Source organism: Acomys minous, assembly GCF_964271855.1.
Source record: "Acomys minous genome assembly, chromosome: 1".
In the NCBI taxonomy this organism is placed as follows: domain Eukaryota; kingdom Metazoa; phylum Chordata; class Mammalia; order Rodentia; family Muridae; genus Acomys; species Acomys minous.
In genome coordinates, this window is record NC_140483.1 from 51,083,006 (window position 1) to 51,107,343 (window position 24,338).

General features: G+C 44.1%; 1 protein-coding gene across 7 annotated transcripts; it reads left to right on the top strand.

The window, feature by feature from the left end:
- Positions 1-215: 215 nt before the first annotated feature.
- On the top strand, positions 216-23,727 carry LHX9 (LIM homeobox 9). 7 transcript variants are annotated; one of them, XM_084783935.1, is made up of 8 exons: positions 216-295; positions 1,252-1,354; positions 1,573-1,638; positions 6,962-7,080; positions 8,869-9,071; positions 10,098-10,453; positions 16,134-16,336; positions 17,414-19,850. In XM_084783935.1, exons 3-8 carry the CDS (start codon positions 1,611-1,613, stop codon positions 17,669-17,671), a joined length of 1,167 nt encoding a protein of 388 aa, XP_084640061.1. In that variant the 5' UTR covers positions 216-295; positions 1,252-1,354; positions 1,573-1,610; the 3' UTR covers positions 17,672-19,850. The 7 variants fall into 7 exon arrangements, with proteins under 7 accessions (XP_084640061.1, XP_084640060.1, XP_084640064.1 ...); XM_084783934.1 differs by lacking the exon at positions 216-295 and adding an exon at positions 751-984; XM_084783938.1 differs by lacking the exons at positions 216-295; positions 17,414-19,850 and adding an exon at positions 20,312-23,727 and having other exon boundaries at positions 1,212-1,354.
- The last annotated feature ends 611 nt before the right edge of the window (positions 23,728-24,338 follow it).

The following is a 24,338-nucleotide window of genomic DNA, read 5'->3' on the forward strand; positions in this document are numbered from 1 at the left end:
AGGGGCCTCTAAGAACGCACGGGCTTTGGGGAGCAGACGGGTGGGGGAGGGAGGCGCCGGCGCTGACCGGCGTTCCGGAGCTGCCAATCTCTCCGCTCACACCTCCGTCCCTACTGGCGCGGGAGCCCAGCCTAATCCCCCGCCTCCCTAACCCCGACTGCAAGGGGCTCACTGGGTGGGGAGTGGGGAGTGGGGAGTAAATAATTGGCCATAGGTCTGGCTTCTGATTCTTCTCCACTTCCCAGCCACTCGAGGGAACCCGGGTCTACGCAGCCCTAGCAGAACCTGAGACCAGGTAATAGGGTCCTCGCCCGTCCCGGGTCCCAAAGCATCCCTGAAATAGCTGTCTACCCGGGGCTGAGTGCAGGTTTCCTTCTAGAAGGTTAATCTCAGCCCTTGCTGTTTAGTAGGGACTCAAAAGAGACAGGTGTCTTGGGCCCCCTCTTGGATCGGTCACAAAGGCAGTGCAGAACGCTCCAACTTGCAGGGTTTCCAGTGCCCGGCTTCGGAGCATCGACGCTGAGCGAAAGATAGAGAGGAAAGCGGGGATGGTGTAAGCAATCAATAGCTTAGCCCAGTTCCCCCAAAAGCTACCACCCATTCGCTATCTATGCATTAGGCACCAGCTAGCGGCAGCATTTTTTAGGTACCACCTTCAGGCAGGCAAAGGCAGGCTAGGGGTCCGGAAGCCCAGGGCGCATTGCGGGGGGGGGGGGCTCCAGCTCCCATCTCTCCACCCCTCCACCCCGGCTGCGCCCAAGCCTTGGGATGCTTCTGGCTTTATGAGGTTCCCTTGCATCCCAGTCTTCCATTAACACCTCCTCGGATTATTGAGAGGCTTGCAGGGCTGAGCGTGGCCTCAGAACTGGTGTCGGGGGCACTGGCCGGAGGCTGAGCCCTCTGCTACCCCCACCCCCGCCTTTTCCGATTTGAGAAAGCATAAACAGAAAATAAAAGACAGGTGGAGGAGGCTGAAGGTCAGAGGTGAGAGATTCAGGTCAATACTGGGGATAGACGGGAAGAGAGAAGGAAGGAAGGGAGGAGGAAAGGAAGGAAGGAGGGAGGGAAGAAAGGAGGGAGGGAAAGAAGGAAGGGGAGAGGGAAGGAAGGGGGAGGGAAGAGGGGAGAGGAGAGGAGAGGAGGGGAGAGAGAGAGAGAGAGAGAGAGAGAGAGAGAGAGAGAGAGAGAGAGAGAGAGAGAGAGAGAGAGAGAACCCCTGTTCATTCGCTGGCTTGTTTATTTGATTAACAGATACGTGGGGACTGGCCGGCCAGCACCTCTGACCGCCACCTCTGGCCACCACATCTCCAAGAATCAAATTCTTGAGAGGATCATCTGACATTGGGACATTAAGGTAACATCCCGTTTGGTCCCGCGTAGTGGGGAGTGCTTTCCCGGGGCGCGCCGAGCCCAGGGAGTCTCTGGAACTCTGGAAGGGAAGCTAAGCTTGGCCATAACCGCGGAGGCCCCCAATTCTCAGCAGACAAAAGGTTGAGACCAGCTCCGCCAAGGGGAGAAGGTTCTTGAGGCTGTAACGTCTAGCTGACACAGCAGGTTTTCTTTTTCTGACAGCGCAACCGCTGCTGGGACGCACCCCTCTTGCAGTAAGAATGCTGAACGGTACCACCCTAGAGGCAGGTGAGTTCGCGCCAGGTTCGTCGGTATTTTTCTTGGGCCCGCGTGTGTTCCAGGTAAGAGCGTAAGCGTGTGTGTGTGTGTGTGTGTGTGTGTGTGTGTGTGTGTGTGTGTGTATGTGTGTGTGTGTGTGTTGTGGCGTATGTGTGTGTGTGTGTGTGTGTGTGTGTGTGTGTGTCCCTGCATGTGATCTAGCCCGCCTTCGTTGAATATTTGTATTAAAATTAAGCTACGCTTGTGAGGCTAGAAAAGATTTTGCCTCAGGATTTCCCGGAACACCCCCCCACCCCACCCCTCCCCTCTGGCCCTGCGCGTGCTTGGCTCTTTTCGAATGCCATTGACTTTCCTTGAAGTCTAGGGGTCTGGGCTCTGGGCAGGTCCGAGTGTCACTGGGCATTCAGAAAGCACAGGCAGGAGGGACTTGTGACCCTCTGCGGGGCTCCCCCGGAAGCAAGTACCTTATAAGGGCTTGAATGGCAACGTATCTTACACATATTTTTGTTTGTGTTGTCTCTAATGCATTGTGCTGTGTAGACTATACTGTTTACTTGGGGGCCTCTGAGGGCCACCGGCACCGCAAGCTTCCGGTAAAAGGCCTTCAAGTTTCAGAAGCACGAGATTCTAGACTAGGTGGTAGCCCTGTTGAGGATGGGGGTAGGGCAAGAGTCAAGAACACAGGTTTGAAGATAGTAAGCAGTAGATATGGGCCTTTGTGGCCGCAGATGTTCCTGTACTAACAGCGTGTGAAACATCCTCCCCCCCCCAACCCTGCATAGTCAATGGTCCCAGAGAGCAGCCGGCAACAGTGCCAGTGTGGCAGTGGGGTGCCGCCTCCTAGGCCCTCCAACTCCAACAGCTACAACTCTGAAGGTTCACTTGCATTTGTCTTGAGGAAAGCTTTACTGTTCGACTGAGTCTGAGGTGCTCTCTGAAGCAGAAGCAGACTGGACCTGCCAGCATCGTTTGGGAGAAGGTTTTCTCTTAGGAAGAGCTGTCTAGGCTGTCCAGAGAAAGCTCTGGGCACTTGTGGTCCATTTGCTCACCTCTAACACACGGAGCAGCCTTGTCATCCAAGACCTGATGGAGCCACCAATAAAAGCAGGGCTCCTAGCTTCATAAGATCTCTGATTTTTCTTGGCTGTTGAGATACCTCCACGTGCCAGAATCTAGACAATTTCTTCATCTTTCCAACCATCAGTATTCTTAGGGTCTGAAGGAAAGGAATTCTAACTTTCTAATGGGCAAACTTACAAGCATTGGATCATGGTCACCAAAATGGTCACTATGAGCATTTATTTGCTGGGTCATTTTTCTCTCTGAAGCCAAAAATCCATGAAGTTATTTATTGCAGCAATCCAGGGCGCCTCTACCTTTCCTCTCCTAGCCCCTGCTCCCTCAGGAGCCTACTAAACCAGGGACCTTTCCCCAGGTGAGACTACCTGAACCCAAACAATGGCCTTTCAGTGTCCTCTGCCCTCTGGAAAACGCTGTAATCTGGTAAATCTAAATCTAAAATCTTCTCAGTCTCATCAGAATTCAGACTCCCACTCTGTTGAAAGTTGTAACAATAGCCCTACCGATAGCCACAGAAGAGGAAAGAGCACAGTAGATTGCCTTTGCTGGGAGAGGGGCAGTTCCAGGCCAGGGATCTGCCCCACTACCTGTCGTTAAATACTTTGGGTTTGGAAAGAAGACTCCAGATGCTGCTGGGAATGCCTGCTAGACAGCTCCCATACCATGCACCTGTCCTGTTGATGGAGGTGAGGTCTTAGCCTCTGAAACTGAACTTGCTAGTATTCTAACTTTCATGGAACATGTGCCAGCTGTTCAGCTGGGAGCTGGGAGAAAGAGAAACACTCTTCCTGGCTAAAAGGAGTGTTTTTGTTTTTGTTTTTGGCAAAGCTACCTGGATCTTTCTCTTTTTAAGTCCCCGAGAGTCCTTTGAGTGAGCGGGAGTGAGGTGGGCCCCTAGACAAAAGCTTAGTGTATTCTGTGTGACACCTCTAGTTCTTAGGCCATTTCACCCCTCCACTACTTTAAGGCATCTTTTTGAGGAGGGTGGGCTAGAGCTCTGAGGAGCTGTTTCCCCCCAGAGCTAACTAGGACCCTCCCAAACTCCACCAGACCCCTGCCCCATTTCCACCTTTCCAAAGACTTCCTGCACTCTCAGAGCAAGAAAATTCTTGGCAGTTTGGCTTTTTTATAGAGGTGGCCAATGCCCATAGGCCCTGAAACTTATAACCTGAGTTTTATAGTAAAGAACAGTTCTGGCTAGCTTTCAGCTAGGAGGCTGATTGCAGGAGATGCTCTCCTGTGCTTGTCCTCAGGGATGATTTAATGATATGTATAGAGAAAGTGGACTGAATGAATGAATGGATGGATGCAGGCTTACAAGATGTCTGGGGTTGGCTTTCCTAGTCACTCTTCCTAAAGCTATGACTTTCCCTATGAGTTCTTCTTCTTCTTCTTCTTCTTCTTCTTCTTCTTCTTCTTCTTCTTCTTCTTCTTCTTCTTCTTCTTCTTCCTCTTCCTCTTCCTCCTCCTCCTCCTCCTCCTCCTCTTCTTCTTCTTCTTCTTCTTCTTCTTCTTCTTCTTCTTCTTCTTCTTCTTCTATTCTTGACGGACAGACCAAAATCCAACAGCGGAACACTTCTATTTGAAAGTGGGAAAGGTTTAGGGGCAAAACTAGGTAGAGCAGTAGTACCACAGTCCTGTATTTACTTGCTTCTAGCTTTCTTGGGCTAATTGACTGGTTCTTTGGGTAGATCCCACCTCTCTCCTCCTCCTCCTCCTCCTTCTCCTCCTCCTCCTCCTCCTCAGGTTGTGAGTCAGTGTAACTGCTGCCTTGTATCAAGGCAGTCTGCCCCTTTGTGAGAGGACTTGCTGCCTGCTGTCCCTGAAAGGGCCCCTGCCCGAGCCACTCCTTGGGGCCCTTGGTGTGCACGTGGGTTTGATGAGCTCGTTGATTTGCATCCAAAGGGACTAATTACATTACTTACAGTAAATAGCCATCCTGCTGTCAGGTAGGGCTGCCAAAATGGGGGGGGGGCACGTTTCTCCAACTTAGTTCACTTGATTGGCTTCATTTTTGTGTGTGTGAAATTGTGTTTTATGAGCTGTATTCTGGCACCCAGAGGACCTTAAAAGCAACCAGTCTGCAAATAACATTATTTTTGACCCTGGGGGGGGGGGTTCATGAGGAAACAGAGGAGGCTTGCGTTTCATGGAAGAGAAGACTCCAGGAGCCTCAGAAATAGAAACTTTGGGACAGGAAGTTAGACTGCTGCTCCAAGGGTTGTTTCCTCCTTCTTGGCTTTCCTACCCCTTGGCTTCCTTCCTCTTTCACTTCCTTCCTTCCCCTTTCAAGTCCCCTTTTGCCCTCCCTCCTTCCAAAGTCCCCTGCTCATCAGCTCTCTTATTTTATTCAGTCCTTTCTTCCTTTCCACTACTGCTCTCTTTTCCTGGTTTCTTCTCAGCCTTCCTTTCAGATTGGGCTAAAATTCCACGTGGAACTGCCTGGGTGGAGGGAAGTCGGCCTGCTGCGGGGGCTGCTGCTCTGGGTGTCTAGACAGAAGCCACGCGGTTCCTCAGCAAGGCGGTCGAATGGTGGGGAAACAGAGGCTGGCGACTAGAAGAAAGGGGCGGAGGGTGGTGGTGGTGGGGTGGGCGGCTAGGCTTTCTTCTCCTTCGGATTAAGTTCCCGTCTCCGCTTCTCAAGTCGCGGTGATCCTAGCACTTTTCTAGCAGTTTCGGTGAACCCACACTATCAGAGTATTGTGGACACACTTTAATGGGTCCAGAGGGAGGGGAAGGGCCGGCTAACGAGAACAGTGGGCGACAGAACAATGCCATCTCTTGTGAGGAGCAGTCTGCCATCCTGCGGGTTAGTTCTCACCTCCCCGCCTCCACCCGGAGCCTCTTTCACACTCTCCGAAGTGTGCTGAATGCAAGCGGCCAATGCCTGGCCCTACCCAGGTCCGATCCCCAGCTCTCCCAGCTCAAGTCGACAAATTCCAAACGGGACTCTAGATTCTCCAAAGGTTTACCTTCAATCTAGAATTAGGTAAAAGAGCAACCCCAAAATAGTTGGTTCCCTACACCCCTTTTCATTTTGGAGACCGCCTCAGAGCCTGGTGGCACTTGCCAGGGAGGTGAGGCGAGCAGACCACTGTCGGGAGAGTACTTTTAAAAAGTGTGTTGAGAAAGAAGGGACAGGAAGGAATGGAGCACGAATTAAAAGCTCCATTTCCGCGGAGTGCTTCAAAGTCTGCGGGTTTTTTTTTTTTTTAAATAAATTTCTGGTGACAGCTTTGTAAACTGGGTATTTAAAAAAAAAAAAGTTTGTGGACGAGAAGAAAACTCAAGGTTTGCAGCTTCTTCTGTGCAACCCCGCCTGGGGGTCGGGTGAACTAGGATCAAGTTAGGCTGCCCCTGCCTCCCGCTGCGTGCAGGACGCTGACAATAAGACCTCCTTTACCCCTTTAAAACAAGACTGTTGAGAACTCTTGGAAGGATGTGTTCTTGAGGGTGTGTGTGTGTGTGTGTGTGTGTGTGTGTGTGTGTGTGTGTGTGCAGGCGCGCGTGTGGGGTGGGGGTAAAGGCCTCCTTCTGCCTCCCCTCCCCAGTCCCCCACCCCTTTGTAATGTTTGTCCCTGCTTGCCCATCACCAGGGGGTTGAGAGGAGGTATGACAGGTCTTTGTTGTCTGAATAAAAATCCGTGGCAGCTCCAGGGAGAGGACTCCTCCTACTAAATTATCAAAAATGGGCTGGCTTTAGTCTCTTAACAAATTGGACACAGCTCTGGCAGGAGCAGTCCCCAACCCAACCTACAGGCACTGGGAACTTGCAGGCAGCCAGGGACCGCTGAATATAGCACTTCGTTTTCTTTCTTTGTGTTTAAAACTATTTTCCTTTCTTTCTTACATTTTGTCGTCCCCCCTCCCCACCTAGCGGCAGTTGTTTTTCATTAGTAACTCGATCTCTCACTGCAGTAAGATTCGCCTGCTTTCCCTTCCGTCCGCGTTTGTTTGTTTTCTGTACATCTCCTTCTGGGAAACGCTGGACAACCACCCCGTCTCGCTTTCCTCGTCGATTTTTTTTTTTTGACCCGGATCTTTTCCCTCTTAAGTAGATCTATTCTGTAGTCTGTCGTTTTCTTCTTTTCTCTCTTGTCCCTGTCCCCACGCACAGTACGCTTCTCCACCGCGCAGCTCTGTGCGGTCACTTTTGCTTCTTCACTCGAATGAACTGAGAGCCCCAGGCGTGTGTTTATGGAAATAGTGGGGTGCCGAGCCGAAAACAATTCGTGTCCTTTCCGCCCCCCAGCCATGCTCTTCCACGGAATCTCCGGAGGCCACATCCAAGGTATCATGGAGGAGATGGAGCGCAGATCCAAGACCGAGGCCCGCCTGGCCAAAGGCACTCAGCTCAACGGCCGCGACGCGGTAAGGACCGGCCCCGGCGCAGCGCAAGGGAAACTGTTAGTCTCTCCCGGCCGCTCAGGTTGGGGATGGAGGGTCCTAGGGATGTCTGCAAGAAATGCAGGGTTTTCTCCTGAGGTGTTCTTGCTAGGCGAGGTTCCCTTCCGAATCGAGGTGTCTTGCATGCTGCAGTCCTGGGTTCCCAAGCCTTTGTATATTAGCTGATCGCCAGCCGGCAGGGCAGCGGGCCTTGGAAGGAGCGGGCGTGCTCCCTTCCAGCCCCAAACTTCAGTCTCCCGCACCTCGGTGGAATCCGCTGCGCTGCGCTGCGGGCAAACCTTGATGCAGGTACTAGGGGACCGCTTGCAGACTTGGCGTCTGGGACAAGGTGGAGCCATGAGACCCCCCAGTCTCTGGGATGGAAGACCAGACCTTCGGACTCTGACGCGCTGGTCCGTTTCCCATTCTTGGGAGACCTGTAGTTCAGTACTCGAACACAGAGATTGTAAGGGGCTGTGATGTGCCCGCTCAGCTACCCTGGTCACAAAATTGTGTTTCTCTTCCTTACCCGGCGGGTGTCGTGTGTAGCGAGAAATCAAATAAAAATAAGAAGGAGCTGCCCCTAGTCTAAAAGCAATAAATAACACGTACTCTACAATCCTAAGAGAAGCAATCAACTGCGTCCGCTGTTACTATTCGTAATGGCAGTTATGGTCTTCGTGAAATTACTAGTAACCTAAGCATTTCCTCTTTCCACTTACGGATTGGAGGAAGAAAACTACGGAAGTCTGCGGAAATGATTCCGGATGAACAGTGATGTGTAGACCCTCGGTATCACAGCGGGGACCGCAGCTCAAACTGACCAAAGACGGCTCTAGCCAGTCAGCGAGGTTTTGGGTCTCGTTAAATAGCCCACTATCGCCATTTGCACCATTAATTTAGTGAGAATCCGAGTAAAAAGCGAAGCTTAACCTTCCCATGCGGCCAAAACGTAGTCGGGGAAGCCCGGATTATTTCTGCTAGTCTGAGGAAAGAAAGGGTACAGCGATGAACTTCTTTTCATCTTTCGTGGCTGTTTTATTTAAAAAAAAAAAAAAAGCAACGCCCAAATTCGACTGGGAACCTCAGAGTGAATTTTGCCGCCTTAGCTAGCCTCATTTGGGACCTAGATCTTAGTTTTTGAATCGAAATTTCAAGAGAAATATTTGTGTAGTTTATGCCGGCTAGAGAAAAAGAGTGAATGTGTAGAAAAGAATGGATGAGGGTCCTTCCTTCAGGACAGACACTTCTCTTCCTTACCAGGGTCAGGGCGACGGCCTTGAACTAAGAGAACAGCAAGATCTGCTAAGCACGTCTGAATTACAACAATGCCGGCCAATTATTCCGCCTATAAAAATAGAATTGTTTATGTAAAAAAGAAAACCGTGTATTTGAGAATTCGTTCTATTCTCACTAATAGTTTCTGTTTTATTTTGTGTATTGTTTGAAAGTCACAAATTTTTAGCCCTAGTTGATCTGCTTCTGGGCTGCGTATTAAAACATTCACTAGGCTCTAAGCAAGCCCAAGTTGTCAAGATACTTTTAGGTTCACGGGGCCAGGAGGATCGAGAGGCTAAGGAAGGGAGCTAGTTGTTGAAAAGAGAGAAATGGCAACTGTTTCCTCCACTTTTGCTTTTGTGTGCTGAGGCCCCTGGCATCGACGCGCTACATGCTACATTCTGCGCTAGGGATTTGTTCTGCCAAAGCGGACCTGAGTTGTGTGGCAACGGCCCCCGGAACCCCCTTCAGCCTTGCCTCGTGCTTGTTTCACAGGGTATGCCTCCGCTGAGCCCGGAGAAGCCCGCTCTGTGCGCCGGCTGCGGGGGCAAGATCTCCGACAGGTACTATCTGCTGGCTGTAGACAAGCAGTGGCACCTTAGGTGCCTGAAGTGCTGTGAATGTAAGCTGGCCCTGGAGTCTGAACTCACCTGCTTTGCCAAGGACGGTAGCATTTACTGCAAGGAGGATTACTACAGGTACTCCCTCCCCCCGCGCCCCCCCCCACCCCATTCACACACTCCTCTGATCCATACACCTGGTAGAGCCACCTGCGGGAATTCGGAGTCACCTCTCTGTCCCCATCTTCTCCCCCTATCAGGGTATAGTTTTTTGTTTGTTTTGTTTTGTTTTGTTTTGTTTCTGAGATAGGGGAAATTTATTACACATGTGCATACTCCATTGGTCACGGTGGGCAAGGGGGATCCCAGGGTGTAGAGAGCTACCTCAGGGATACCAGTTCTTCCCAGCTCTGCTGGGGAAGTCTGGAAGAAGAGGAAATGGACGCGTCTCAGGCGAATAAGACAAGATTCGTTGTTGCTGTGTTGTTTTGTTGGTCTCCCTTAATACGAATTGGTCAACTTCCCCCACTGTTGGCCCAGGCAGCAGAAACCAGGTCAATGACAATAAAAAGTCAGAGGCCACTGCCCCCCCCCCAATGGCTAGGCAGACCCAGATTGATGAAAACAACAACAACAAAAATCAACAAAACTAACCAAAACAAGCAAACAAAAACAACAGCAAAAATCTGAGCAGGTTGGGAAAGATATGGACATGTGGATGTGACCTAGCTCCCCTATAAGCCAAAGCAGGAGGGGTGCTAAAAGAATAACTTTTCTTCTGCAAAATTACCATTTTCTGGGATTGCCAGAAGTGCTACTATTTGGTCATTGATAAGACCCGGTATTTTCATTTTGCATTGCTATTTAATATTCTTTCAAAAGAGCTGTGAGTAGGCCAGTTCAGAGTTTTGTTTGTTGGCTTAAAAAAAAAACATTGAAGCTTAGTTCCTGGCTCTTCGGACTTTACTGCAAGGATGCTTTTGTCTTCGGTCACCAGAACCAGAATAGGTCACTGAGCAAATAAAGCTAATAGCCAAAGTGGTCCTCGGCTAGCACTTCCAAGTTAGTCTTTGGCCCCTGGAGACTAAGCCCTGGTGTTGCTGCGAGTGGGAGATAGGTCTTCCTTATACCAGCTGGCTCCCTGACCCTCCTTTTTGCTTCCAGAAGGTTCTCTGTGCAGAGATGTGCCCGCTGCCACCTTGGCATTTCTGCCTCTGAGATGGTCATGCGTGCCCGAGACTCTGTCTATCACTTGAGCTGCTTTACTTGCTCCACTTGCAACAAGACCTTGACCACGGGCGACCATTTCGGTATGAAGGACAGCCTGGTGTACTGCCGCGCACACTTCGAGACCCTCTTGCAAGGGGAATATCCACCTCAGCTGAGCTACACCGAGCTGGCGGCCAAGAGCGGTGGCTTGGCCTTGCCTTACTTCAATGGCACGGGCACAGTGCAGAAGGGGCGGCCCCGGAAGCGGAAGAGCCCAGCTCTGGGAGTGGACATCGTGAATTACAACTCAGGTGGGTCCCTAAACCATACTCACCCCGACATCTCAGCTCTCACGCTGCTGGAGGAGGATTTGGCAGTGCCAGTTCTACTCCACAACCAGGTGGCCAAGACAGTGCTTTGCCTAACAGGACCTTGCTTTCACCACACTCCCCTCTCAGTCCTAGGAAGAGAAAGAAGCAGGCGGGATGGAGGAGAGAGAGGATGGGCTATTGGTTAGTGAGCTTGGGGGGGGGGAAGGGAGGGATAACCATGGGGTTGAAGTGACTTCCCCCAAACAGGCAAAGCCAAATCCTTGTTGCCCATTAGTTAATGAGCCCATTAGTTTCTGGCTCTCAGTTGGAGCAAAACAGCCTCAGGGCAATTCCTTTGTTGGAGCCAAATTATAGATCCTGGAGGAGGTTTTCCTAAATAGTTAATAGGGGGAAAAAGAAAGACTTCAGAGCCCAGCTCCACTCTGTCTAGAGGGGGCAGAGGCTGTGGTCACCAGCCCAAAGTTAATCAGCAACATAGTTGGCAAGGGTATTGAAAAGCTGAATGTCTGATCTTGGCAAAGAGCAACTGTAGGGTGGGGGTGAGGGGCCTCACTTTGCACAGCTGAGCCAGCTGTGCCTCTGTAGCCTCCGGTATTCACCTAACCTCTTCACTCCCTGCCTGATAGATCTGCTGGTCATCTAGACCTCAGATAACCAGCCCAATCTCCTGGCCAAATCCACTGGGATGGCTGAGGGTTATCTCAGGCTGTTTGTCTGCCCTCCCCCACTGCCAGCCTTCTCCCAACCCAAAACAAAGTACAGGCAACAGTCCCCAAAGACTCCCTTGCTTTGGAGGATACAGCTATTAGCTATCAAGCTGCCTCACACTCAAGTGAGGTTTCTTATTGTTCATAGCCTATCCCCACCTCCCATCCTCAAGGTCAGGATGTGGGCAGACCTTGAAGACCTGAGCTTTTACTCAGAGTAAGCACAGAGGGACAAGGGGGTTCTAGAAAAGTCCCGACTGGTTTTGGAGAGCCCAAAGGAATTTGACTGCTCTGATTTCCCATGCTTTGAGCCACACCTATTTGGGAACTCAGCACACAGGGCACTTGGGCTACTGGAAGAGGCACACTGGCTAAGTGTGGGTATCCATTTCTTAGCAGCTTCCAGCTTTCAGTGTCTGGTGTTGCCATGTGACTTGTAGCTCAGGCTATCTGGCCCAGGTCACAGACACTGTGAACATCTGAACTGAGAGCCCTTCTCTGACTCCTCAGTTCTCAGGTGTCTCCTAGAGGATGGTGCTCCTAACGTGCTGTGCTGTGTGGGATTGTTTCCCAGGATTCTCTTCCCAATGTAGAGAAATCCTTTTTGGGATAGCATAGAGAGATGACATCTCAGAGAGAAAGGGAACAGGTACATAGTCCAAGGAAGCCTCATCTGTCTCTAGCGAGGCCACACCTAGGCAGTGGCTGGACCAAGGGAAAGGGACCAACAAAGAGGCTAATGGCAGCTCAGGGATTGGACAAATGCTTCAGAGGCTTTGCTTGCCTGTACCTTGGCCCCAGGGCCCCTGCTAGGCTGGGGCAGGGTTTTGCCTAGGGCCCAGTTATCCAGTGCACAGGCCATATTCTTTGATGCATGGTATTCAAGGCAAGGCAGGCAGACAGGACACTAATTATTCTTTGTTAATAGAAGATGGCATTGGAATTTCCACCTACTCACCACGACCTGCCTATCCTACTGTGACTGGAAAGGAGAGAAGGCGAGAGGAGGGGGGAAGGGGAAGAGAAGGGGAAAGAGAAAAAGAGGGAGGGTTATCTAGGAACTATATAGTAGCAGGGACTAGCAGGGAGAGAATGGAATCTGCACACAGTGAAATCCAGAGGGGTGTGGATTTCTAGTCACATTGGGAGCAGGCTCAGCTGTTTGCTTGTTTTATTTAATCCGATTAGCTACATTTGGTTTTGCCTTGGATCTTCTTATTTTAGACAGATCCCAGAAACTTTCAGAATAATAGAATTTAGCTTCACTTAGTTTTTACTTTTCTGAAGACAAATGGAGTAGGGGAAAAAAAAACTGCTTAGACTCCTAGTTTGCCCCTTAGTGCTGCTCAGTCTTTGAGTAAGTTGTGCTGTCCCTGGAACGGGAAAGTGGTCCAGGCTTCCTAAAGTGCACTCTCTCTCCCGGACGTTGCCAGAGGCATGAGCAGATCCTGCACACTTCTTTCAGATTAGGTGAGGAGACTCTGCAAGAATCGGTTTTAAGGAATCAAACCCAAATCACCTTCTTTTAGAGAAAGTGTTGGTGGTTCTAATGTTAGCTTTCCACGCAGTCCAATGGAGCAGGGGTGTGTGGGTCAGTCAGCGAGGTTAAGACACATCAAAGAATACAAGTCACCTACATTTTTAAAGGTTTTAGCATTCGCTGCATTTTCTACTGCCATTTCTGTTGAAATGTAAAGCTTCATAAAGAACAGCATTAATGAGTTCCAAGTAAATTCATACAATGAGTTTTCCTTTTCCTTCACACACATACACAAAACATGCTCCTGACCCAGGGACTGTCAGACATCCTGTGAAACTTGGCAGACAGCAGTGCTTTCTCAGGGTAAGCACTTTCCAATGAGAGTTCAGTAGTTTAGTTCCTACCTCTTTGTACATACTAATCAAAATTTTCATGCTGATATTTTTGGAAGAAGCATAGATGGCTTATCTGAAATGTTGGATTGCAATAAAGCCCTCCAGAGGTGAAAGGATTCAGCCTAGGATAGGTAGGTCCTACTTGTAACTGACCATTAACTAAGAAACTGCAGTTTTACTACTTCTCAAAACCTCCCTCTCGAGAGTTTTTTTTTTCTTCCTCTAAATGTGCAAGATTTCACATTGTTAAATTAGCCTGGCAGTGACCCCTAGTGGTCTCCCAGGAATTAGTTAATTCTCAGAAGGTTCTGAACCTCTCAGAGCAGAAACGCATTTTAGATAGGTGACCATCTCCCAAGCAGCCAAATGTAAAGCATTTAGCTTTTTTCATTAACTTCAGTAACAACAGATGTGTAGTTGCAGGTGAGGATTTGAAGCAATTCAAAGAGAGCTATTTGCTCTTATAATTTAGGGGGAAATAGCCATAAAGCTTAGAAATGGGAGGAACACAATAATTTACATAAAACTTTTTGTCACTAAACACAAACAATTTGGCATAAGCTGACTTCTCTTGTGGCAGTAATAGATTTCTCTATCAAGTTGCATGATGTAGGGACAAACATAGGTATGTGAAAATCATATATTGTAAGAAAGACCTGAGAGCCATGTTCTTACACACTGAGTTGGTATGTGGCAGCAAACCCAATAATTCTTTCTAATGTATTAAACATGCTATCCTGAGTTTGCAATGAGCAAAACCAAACAGAAAGTACGAAGTTAGAGAAGCAATTTCCTCAAATCTTATTTTGATTATTTTTTCCCCCTTAGATTCATTTCAAATGACGAATAGCTAGATAGCTAAGTTGGGAATCATATTCATTCCTAGAAAATGTTATCCTGGGAGAGGTGGGATAAGTAAGTGCGGTATTTAAACATCAAGTTGGTGCTCTTGTCACAGCTGGTGTGTTGTTCAGGAAAAGTTGCTCTCATAGGCTGGGCATGATATCTCACTTGAAGAAGCCTCCAGTGGGTGGAATGCTCCTCTTGGACCATTTGCTGAAGGCATATTTGTAATCTGGCTGTGAAATATGGCGCAGTTTACAGTCACAAGATGCTGTTTCATCCATTGGAGGATCTGAGAGTGCAATTGTGCAGACTATTTGAAGTTGACATATCCCCACGGGGATGAAATAGGGTAAAATGTAAAATACATTCTCTCTGTTATCTCTGGGTATGTGTTCCCATTCTGGGCAGCCTAAATAGCCTAAGCTCAAAGTCTGGCAGCATATATCTGGCTTGAACACCATCCCAATTTGATTTGACTTTGTATTAATATGCACTTACAATTTCCCACTTGTTGAGTTCAAAGCCTTGTTTTTTTTTTTTTTTTTTTTTGACTTGGGGAATCCAAAAGAGAATATGAGGCAATCTTTCTCTCAGAGAACTCATGAACACCTACCTGCTCTTCTGCGTGACTGTGCTCTTCATGACCCTCCCATTTTTGTGCTTTAGGACACACAGAAGTTCACATTTCATTTTATTATTTTTGAGATAGTTTCTCCCCAGATGAGCTTTATTTGAAGCAGACTTCCCAGTTGATGACTGCAAAACTGCAAATATGCTGATTTCTGAGTACATAGGTGTATATACACATATTGATTTGCTAGGTACATCTGAAAGAAATTCTAACCAGAGCTTAGCAGGCAGATAACATTTTAAAATCAGAAGGAGAGGGGTAATATGAAAAGATGTCTCACTTTTTTTTCAAGATTTAAGCCTTTCCTTCAGAATGACATGATAAGTTTGATTTTTAAATAAGGCACTGAAGACTAGGATGGTCAGATGTGAAAATGCATCAGATAAATATATTGAATAAGGGTTTAAAAAACCAAAGGCAGCTATGTCCTTGAATTTGCAGAGGTGAGTAAGTCAGTAAATATTTAGTAAAACGTTTTCATTTGTAGGCATATGTCTTGTGCAGAACCAGGTAAAGGCTTTAAGTGTGATGAACTTTTGCATCCTGAGGATGAGGACTTTCACCCTGGTTTTAAAGTCTGACTTATTTTGGCCTGGGTGCCAAGGAGAGTTTTCCAGGAGCAGAGAAGATTCTGCACTTTTCCTGCCAGGCCAAATTCACTTAGGCCAGATTCACACACACACACATCCGGAACACAGGGGACCAAGCTGGACAGAAAGCAACAGTCTGTCTTAACAGTGCGCAGTGGGGAATGCTTCCGGCCTGAGTGAATGACAAGGCTGTACTCATTTATTTTTTCAGAAATATTTATTAGAATGACTCCAAGGGAAAAGCGTTTTCTTCCTGGCACAACCCAAGCTAGCCAGTTATAGCTAAAACCCTTTAAATACAATGCTTTTATGGTTCTCTAAGACATTTAAAAAATGTCATTTTTCTCATGTCTGTTCATTTTTCCAACTATGTTCTTTTTTTTTTTCTGGTCGAGAAAGCTCCATGAATATAAAAACATGGTTTAGATTATTCCTTAGCTTCGTGTGTGTGTGTGTGTGTGTGTGTGTGTGTGTGCATGCTCTCACGTGCGTGCATGCTGTTAGATAATGTGAAACTTGCGACCTGAAATGTACGTTTGCCATGTTCGCCATGATAAAGAGCAGGGCCTTCTCACAGTACCTGGGAGTCAAGAAACAGGGAGCAAAAATGTTGTCTCAAGAAACCGTGTATGAAAAAAAAAAAACCGTGTGAATCTCAACCCCTCGGTGCAGACACACATAAGCCATTACAAGAGGGGTTCTTCTTTTTTCTTTTTCTTTTTCTGAGGTTGTTCTTACACTTACTTCCTACCTTTCCCTGAGGTTTTTCTACTAAACATCAAACAGAGGAAAGGATTTAGCTCATATTTCCTATTATGTCAACCAGCTGTGTCCAGATAGCATAGGTTAGCTGCCTAACTACTGTCTTCTTGTTTAAATACCACTCACCAATGGGCTCACAGCCCTTTGCTTTATGAGGACAGACGTACCACACCACACACACCCTGCATCCCTTAAGCCAATGTGGGAGTTCCCACTGAGCAGTTGTCTGTTCACTGTATCTGCAACAGGTTGTAACGAGAACGAGGCAGACCACCTGGACCGGGACCAGCAGCCTTACCCACCTTCGCAGAAGACCAAACGCATGCGAACTTCCTTCAAGCACCACCAGCTCCGGACCATGAAATCCTACTTTGCCATCAACCACAACCCAGATGCCAAGGACCTCAAACAGCTCGCTCAAAAAACAGGCCTGACCAAAAGAGTTTTGCAGGTAAGACGCATCCGTCATTGGCTTTGTGCGTATCTACCCCCTTCCCCTTGACAGTGACTAGTTCTCTTCCCGAATCACCCGGATGTGGCTATTTCCTATTCTGCTACCTAGTCGTCTCCTTTCTTAGTTACCTTCCTACAGGGGCTTCCTGGCAGGTACTCAAGGAGGCATCCGGGACTCACATTCTCCCTACAGATGGAGAGGTGGGCTCCAAGGACTCACTGCTGTATAAATGGCATTGGCTCTATTTAAACGAGCATTGCCTGTAAAGATGTTCATTCACACTGGCTTTAGTGTCCTATTTTCCAAGTATCTGCTATCCCATGTCCACAAACTCTCAGCAGCCCATTCATACGTTATGGTCAGCCCCCAGCTCTGAAACAGTCCAAAGTAAGCCTGATAATCTGAACAAGTGGTTAGAGGAAGAATTTTCCCTTTTTACCGAGCTGTAGTTAAAAACCCCGAGTTCTTCCTGGTGCTGAATTGCTTCCCCCAGACTCATGGTAAGAATTATACGCTTACACAGGGTTGCTGTGAGTGACCTGTGATGTCCCTCTCTTTGGTGACAAATAGCAGACATTTTTCTGCCTTCATGTGTCTCTCTGGCTGTTTGGGGTCTGTGGCTGGGAACAGTTTGACTATCTGGTAAGCATTTGCCAGACATCAGACTAGTGAACAGCTTAAACTCTCTGGTATTCCCTTCAAGTGAGTAGTTCCTACTTTGAGACATTTTTTAGGGACCCAGTTTTTCCCTATTCTTTCGAGGGATGGTGTGTTTTCCCCTAGCCTTCATGTCTATGTTTCTGTGATATTTCTGCTCCAGCATCAGTTATCCCAAGTGGCACATTTAATGCAGGAATATATAGAGTTAAGAAAGAATAAATCTATACTGCTACTTGAATTACTTTATTTTGAAAGAAGTAGAAAAAAAAGTTACTTAAAAGCAGAAATAGAGGAAAGAAAAGAAAAAAAAAAGAAAGTAAAGAAAAGAAAAAAGAAAAAGGAAAGAAAAAAGGAAGAGAGAAAAAAAAACTTAAAAAAAAATCGATAAAGAAATCAATTGGGATTGGTTTGCAGGTTTGGTTCCAAAACGCACGAGCCAAATTCAGAAGGAACCTTTTGCGGCAGGAGAATGGGGGTGTTGATAAAGCTGACGGCACGTCGCTTCCGGCCCCGCCCTCAGCAGACAGCGGCGCTCTCACTCCACCCGGCACTGCGACCACTTTAACAGACCTGACCAATCCCACTGTCACTGTAGTGACAACTGTGACCTCTAACATGGACAGCCACGAATCCGGAAGCCCCTCACAAACTACCTTAACGAACCTTTTCTAACATTGGTTTATTTTTTTTTTAAGGATTCTTCCTCTTTTATTATTATTCTAATATTATTTTTATTATTTACAAGACTTTTTTTTTTCCTTCTTCTTCTAACCCACAAGATATTTGGGGAATAAAATAGCAGCTTGGTGTGTAGCATCTACACCACTTGGCTAAGAGTTTACAGTCTTGTCGCTTTTAAGTGAACGTATTTTATCTACAAGATGTATTTGATCTTTTTTCTTTAATCAGTTTTTTTTTTCAGTTGGTAAGGGGAGATTTTCAATCATTCAAATAAGTGCCTCTTAAAATTGTATGTTACTTATTTCCAGAATCTCGAAGGGAAAAAAAAAAAAAGAATGTTGTTATGATGGGCAAATTATATTCCTGTTTCTGTGATCAGGTTATTAATGAATCAGACAATTAGTTTTTTTAATATCGCAATTAGAAAATTTCATATTAAAAATTTAAAAACAAATGTATTATTACTGGCTCTTTAAACTTCAACTATTAATTTGAGTGAGGGATATGATTAAACAAAAGCGTTAAAAATCAATTTTAAATAGTAATGATTAACTGGGTGGGAAGTCTAACTCAGGATTCTAACTTCTCCTGGTGTTAGGATTGTACAACTGCCCCCCCCCCCCAGCTTTTTACTGTTTTCCAAACAAACAAACAACAAACTTAAACTCCCTGTGTATCTGTGAAAATTCTATTTAGAATTTGAAATTCTATTTATTTGACCTCCTAAAGCATTAAAAAGAAAGAAAAAAGAAAACTCAGCCAGCCTCTGAAGCTATTCTTTCTATTTTAAGAGTGTTTCCTAGAGAGATGGAAATAAGCAAAATATAATTTTTTAAGAAGTAAAAATAATTGGCATAATTTAATTAATTGGCTTCAGTTGTACCATAATATTGTATCTGGCATTTTACATAGTTTCTTTTCTTAATTTTTTTTAAAAAAAGCCAACTTACTTAATGGATACCAACCATGAGAAATATTTGGGTTTTTCTTTATTTTATTTTGTCACGGGTTGATTTATGTATAAAGCCTTTTTAACGTTACAGATGTGAAGTTATGACTCTTAAAGTAGATAAACTCAGAAGCCTTGTGGATGCAGAGCTGAATATATTTCCTAGTTTACAGTAGCATTTTTTTCTTTTAATTTAAGGTGAAATCTTAAATGGTCTGGGCAGTGGTGAATGTTCATCTATCTGCTTCTGTTGTCGTTAAGAAAACCAACTAGATTGTGGATTTCCTAAAATAATAATAATAATAAAAAAGAAGTCAAGATCTATGTCTTGCTTTACTGAACTGTTAAGAATAACTTTGCACATGCTGTCCACTTTTTTGCACCCCTTAAATCTCCTCTGGTGGTCGAAGTGGCTATTTAATAGAATTTAAAGGTGCCCTTCTGGCTGTATAAATGTGTGGTTACATATCGACAGTTCACTGCCCACATTAAAGTGCATTATTGTAACTTTTGCTCAGGGTCTTTAGAAAATTAGCACAGAAAGTAGCTTATTTTTAAAAAAAAGATGATGGAAGAGAAGTTAACACTGTAACAGAAGAAAAGTGTGATCGCCATTATATATTTCGCAAGCGTGGTCATCTTCTATGGAGCTTAAATCTTGACTTTTCATATTTCTCTTACATTTTGGGCATTTACCACTAACCAGACCAAACAACCTTGGTAAGGCTGAGATCTTATTAACACACTTTTACAGGTAAAATATCGATACTTATAAATGTTGTTCTTTGACAGAACAATATATGGTACTACAGACCTACTTTATTAAGTAGACTAATTATAACTCAATTTTCCTATGTGCCTTATGATATAACTTGGAAGTAAGTTTGTGAAAAATCAGGATATATGTGTTGTTTGTTAAATTAACTGTTTTAAGCCCTTTTGACACCTCACTAGTTTTGTACTGTTTTACCTCTTATTTCTGAAACTCTTTTTATGGTGTATCCTGTTAGAGGGGACAAACATGTCATAGAAAGCAGTTGTGCACTCTTTCAAATATAGTTGATAAATTCAATAATCTTATATATTGAGCTTCGTGTTTATAGTACAGTAAGTGGTCTAGCAAAATTGTCCATGTTTCTTTGTTTATTGATAAATGCATTGTATAGAAACTATTTCCCCTAAATATTTATGGACCAAACAATTGTGATATATCCTATTAAATTTGTGTGAATAAACCATTTTGAATCTAAGGAGTTTTATTTCCCATCAGTTTTATTTAAGTTTTACTTGTATTAGTATGTTTTCATTATCTATGTGTAAAAGCTAAGAAATAGCTGTGCAATTAAAAAATTCAAACAAATAGTTCTTAGGTTTCCAAATTTCTGATTCATAGTAAATACACACACCATTGTATATAAAATGTGATTCAGTCTTGAGTTACCCTTAAATATTCTTGTTTATAATAAAAGTAATGCCCCTCTGATTTGGCTCAGTTCAATTTTTAGAATAAAAATAAATTAGCATATCTATAGTTGCATGAAAAGAAATCTTAAAGATGATTAAGATTTAATAGCAGGTCTATTGAGCACAAGTGGATATTTGTAAATCTAAATAGAAATTGCAGACCCCTAAAAGCCAAGTTGCTCTGTAGTTAATAAATTGTCACTATGATTTTTTTTCAGGGAGAACAAATCTTGGGGCATTACAGCCAAACATCCCGACGTTTGAAAATTCCCTAAAGTATTAAAAGAAGGGGAAAAGTTTGATCGGAAATCCACTGCAGTGAAGACAAAGACACTATTAGGTTATGATAATCATACATTTAAAAGTTTATTGAACCAAAAGAGAGAGAGAGAGAGAGAGAGAGAGAGAAAGAGAGAGAGAGAGAGAGAAAGAGTGAGACTTAAGTGTCACTTATTGAATGGTAGCAAAACCTCTGTTCTTTATGATGTCTGACACAAATGAAGGCTTAGCTTCATGTGGTTTTAACAAGAGAGCGAGATAAACCATGTTTTAAAACCAGAGCAACCTGGCAGTAATATGCCCTCCCCACATTTGGAGAAAATTATTATCGAAATAACTCCACACATTTGTCAAGCACAATAGCTGTAAAATAAAATCCAAAAACATCCATTTCATCTGCTTGCTAATGTGTATCAGTCTTATCTGTTAATGGCATTTTCCAATTGTAAATTCAAAGAATACCTTTTACTCATTAATGAGAGACTAGGGATCAAACTCAGAAATTTTAGTATTATTGTCTATACTTCCTTTTTAACCAGAAGGCTCTGCATGCACTTTTGCATCTGTCACCTCTGTAACAATGACTTTGCTGTTTCCTGTATGATAAATAGCTTTCATTAATAAACATTTTATTTGATGCAAACATAGTTAACTTTATGTTAAGCACACATTGTTGAAATTAATTTTGAACACTATCTTAAAGAGGCACTACAGAACACTTGTAGCTTGTTGTGCCCAGGAAAAATAAATCCAGACTAGAGAATGAGGTGAGATTATTCTTTTTGACATTAACTTTTTATGGCTTATTTTCACTTACTATATTTAGTTGACACATGGATGAAAATAAAATAGTGAGCCCAAATTGTAACAAAAAATAGAATATCAGAATAAGTTATTATGTAAAATTTCAGCAACCTCTTTTAGATTCTAGGGTAACGTTTGTAGATTCTCTGTGAGTTTACATGTTCACTATGCAATGCGCGAATTTATTGAAGTTTATGAATATAATCTGAACGCTGACATTCTGTTCTTTGTGTAGTTCAGGCTGCACATGGTATCAGAAACAAAGGCTCAATGGGAAAGAAGAGCAAATACTTAAGGATGAGGTTTCTTTTCACCGTTAAAGGGAATACTTGAAGAAGGAATTTTGTAAAGCTACTCTTATGTAGCTGTATAGCCAAAGCACATGTTAAACAAATTAGCATATAGAATACTTTCCAGAAAAAATTCCTTATGAAGTTTTTATTACATACAAATAAACCCCGTATAAAGGATGTAAGTTTTACAAATGACAGACATTTAAAACAAATCTCAGTTATATTTATTCTCAGAATTTTGAATGTTTTCTCAAACACTCTCACTTTCTGAATGCTAAACAAGGAAAAAAGAGTTTAAAGGACAGGTACCAGCTTCCTAACAATGCACCCAGAATGCACTATGACAAGTGGACTACTTTGGTCATGAGCCATGCTGGTTTTGTCAATCCCATGGATGCTTACGCCTCATCAAATTCTCGTCCATCGCGTTAGCAATCTGAATGGATTTTCCAACACATTTGCAGCCAGAGTGTTGAGATCTTGGTACTGAAAGCTTTGCCTTCTTTTCCTGTTCTGTCACCTAGAGGGCAGTTTCATTTTGAAATATTTTGGAAGTTTGCCTGGTTTTGCAGACTTTTAACTATTTGTCTGGCATGTGAAGTGCGGGAAGAGACCAAAGAGAGAAAGAGCGTAGCTGAAATTAGACATCTGAAAAAAATAATACAAATTTGAAACAGGCATATTTTTTTTAAGGAGAGGGAAAGAACACTAATTTTGTGAGATGGAAGAGGAAAAGGCACGTGAAGCAGAGTTGGAAGGTCCAACACACTTTCCTATGATGTACTGCAGTCTTCAGTCTGGGCAACTGCGGATTTATTGTCTGGTGTAGACTAGAAGACTGAGGACATTTGAGATGGGTGCAGGGCACCAGCTTTTAGAGTGTCTACCTCCGCAGTGCCTAGCCCAGCTAACTTCTGGCAAACTGCTCCTAGGCACACAAACTCTAGCCGACAGTATCTGTGAACTTTGGTTGAAGACCACTGTAATATTGACTTACATAGTAAGTAGGCTTTTGATACTTCAAATAGGGTAAACCTTCATAACAGAGAAACCAAAGCACACAATTCTTGTGATTTTCATTACCTAAAAAGTCAATAGCTTGACTTAGCTGAGTCCCAGTGGAATCTGCTGTACAGTTTCCAGAGTCGAAGCCTCTTTTATAAGCTACATACAAGATAGGATTAGGTTTCTAATTGCAGTGCATGTGCAAAGAACACTGTGGTGTGAAGCATCAGGAGTGGCAAGCGCTGGGACGGAAACATGGCATTCTATCATTTCAGGCTTTTAAGGAAACACGAGATAATGCTGTTGTTATAAAACAAAATGTTTTCAGTAGAGAGAGTTTGGTTATTTCATTTTTAACTGTGCTACTGACACAGTAGCTCCGCTTGTAGGAAGAGTATGAACCATCAAGGAGAGTCAACACCTTTCCTACTTTGTGGTCACTAGACATCAGGGGACAGTAAAGCACTGGGACGTAGTCCAGACTAAAGAAACAATGTTGCATTTTCTTTAAAACTGTGTACATAGAGAAGGTCTGTATTGGCCTGTGGGTGAATATATTTTCTATTTCTAGTCATGGGAAGTCAATTCTGAAGACTGAAATGAAAAAACAACAACAAAACAACAGATCTGGGATGTACAATTCTTTGCCTTACAGGCTTTGCCTAACAGGAGGTTAATCTCTTTAGGTTTTGTTTTTGGTTTTTAGGTGATCTTTTTTAGTCATATCTACTTTGTCTTTGTATTTTTCCAATGAACATGATTTCCTTTATTTTCAAAATAAAGTCCCAAGCTAAAGTATTCTTTTTAATGCCTTCTGGGAACATTTCCACTTTATTTTACTGGATTTTGTAGCAAAAGAAAAAGTTCAGAACTGTGCATGATGCTCAAGGAAGTTTTCTGAATAGGATGTTAGCTGCACTATGATTGCCAGGATTAATATCCTTGTTAACCGTGTTGCAAAATAGATGTTTCAGTCAGACACCATCTCCTGCTTGCTACATTTCTCTGTGAACAGTAATAAAAAAAAAAGTTAACCACTACAAACATGTATCCCATTGGCAAGTTTCTCCTGGATTGTTGATCTTTGCTTCTCCTTATTACATTTTCCCATATGCTGAAAAGTCAAGACACACAAGGACTAACATGCAGGCTTCAGCCCTGGGTAGAAAATTCTGGTGTCTGTTTCCGTGTCCCTTCAGCTCACTTGTTATAGCCATCAGGAATGTTTCTTTCCTTTGGACTTTTCTGTTTACATCATGCATGATCTCATAAGTTACTCTGAAGAGTAATCTTTTATGGTAATTTGAAATAAAATTTGCAATAATTAAGACACTCTGGTCTCTGTTGTTTCATATCATGCATAAAAGAATTTTTTATGCTTTCACATAGAGCCAGAAAACCTTAACATTTGAAGATATTTAAATTGTTATTTATGACAAATAGAAAAAAATGTAGAAATTCAAAGGTGAGATTGCTTTTACTTTATCATTTTCATTTTTTTTTTCTTTCCCTGTTCCAAAGTAGCAGAACCCTGATGAGCTGTCAGCTTTGGCTTTGACATTCAAGGCTTTTGACAATGTTAGATTTGTTACTCGGTAAACTTTAATTCTATAGAGTAAATGCCCTTTATGAAGTGGGATTCTCGAAAAGCACAGAGGTATGTCAGGATTTCAGTTGTTTGAATTCTGCAAGCAACAATAGTTTCTTAAGAGTAAAACAGTGGGAAGTTATTTTAAATGCATTACTCATACCATTTTACTTGAGTGAACTAGAGCCTGTAGACAATTTTTGAAGAGCTGCAAAAATGTTGTGAAGTAAACAATTAAATGATGGCATTTGTCTATACCAAAAATTGGGATGGCTT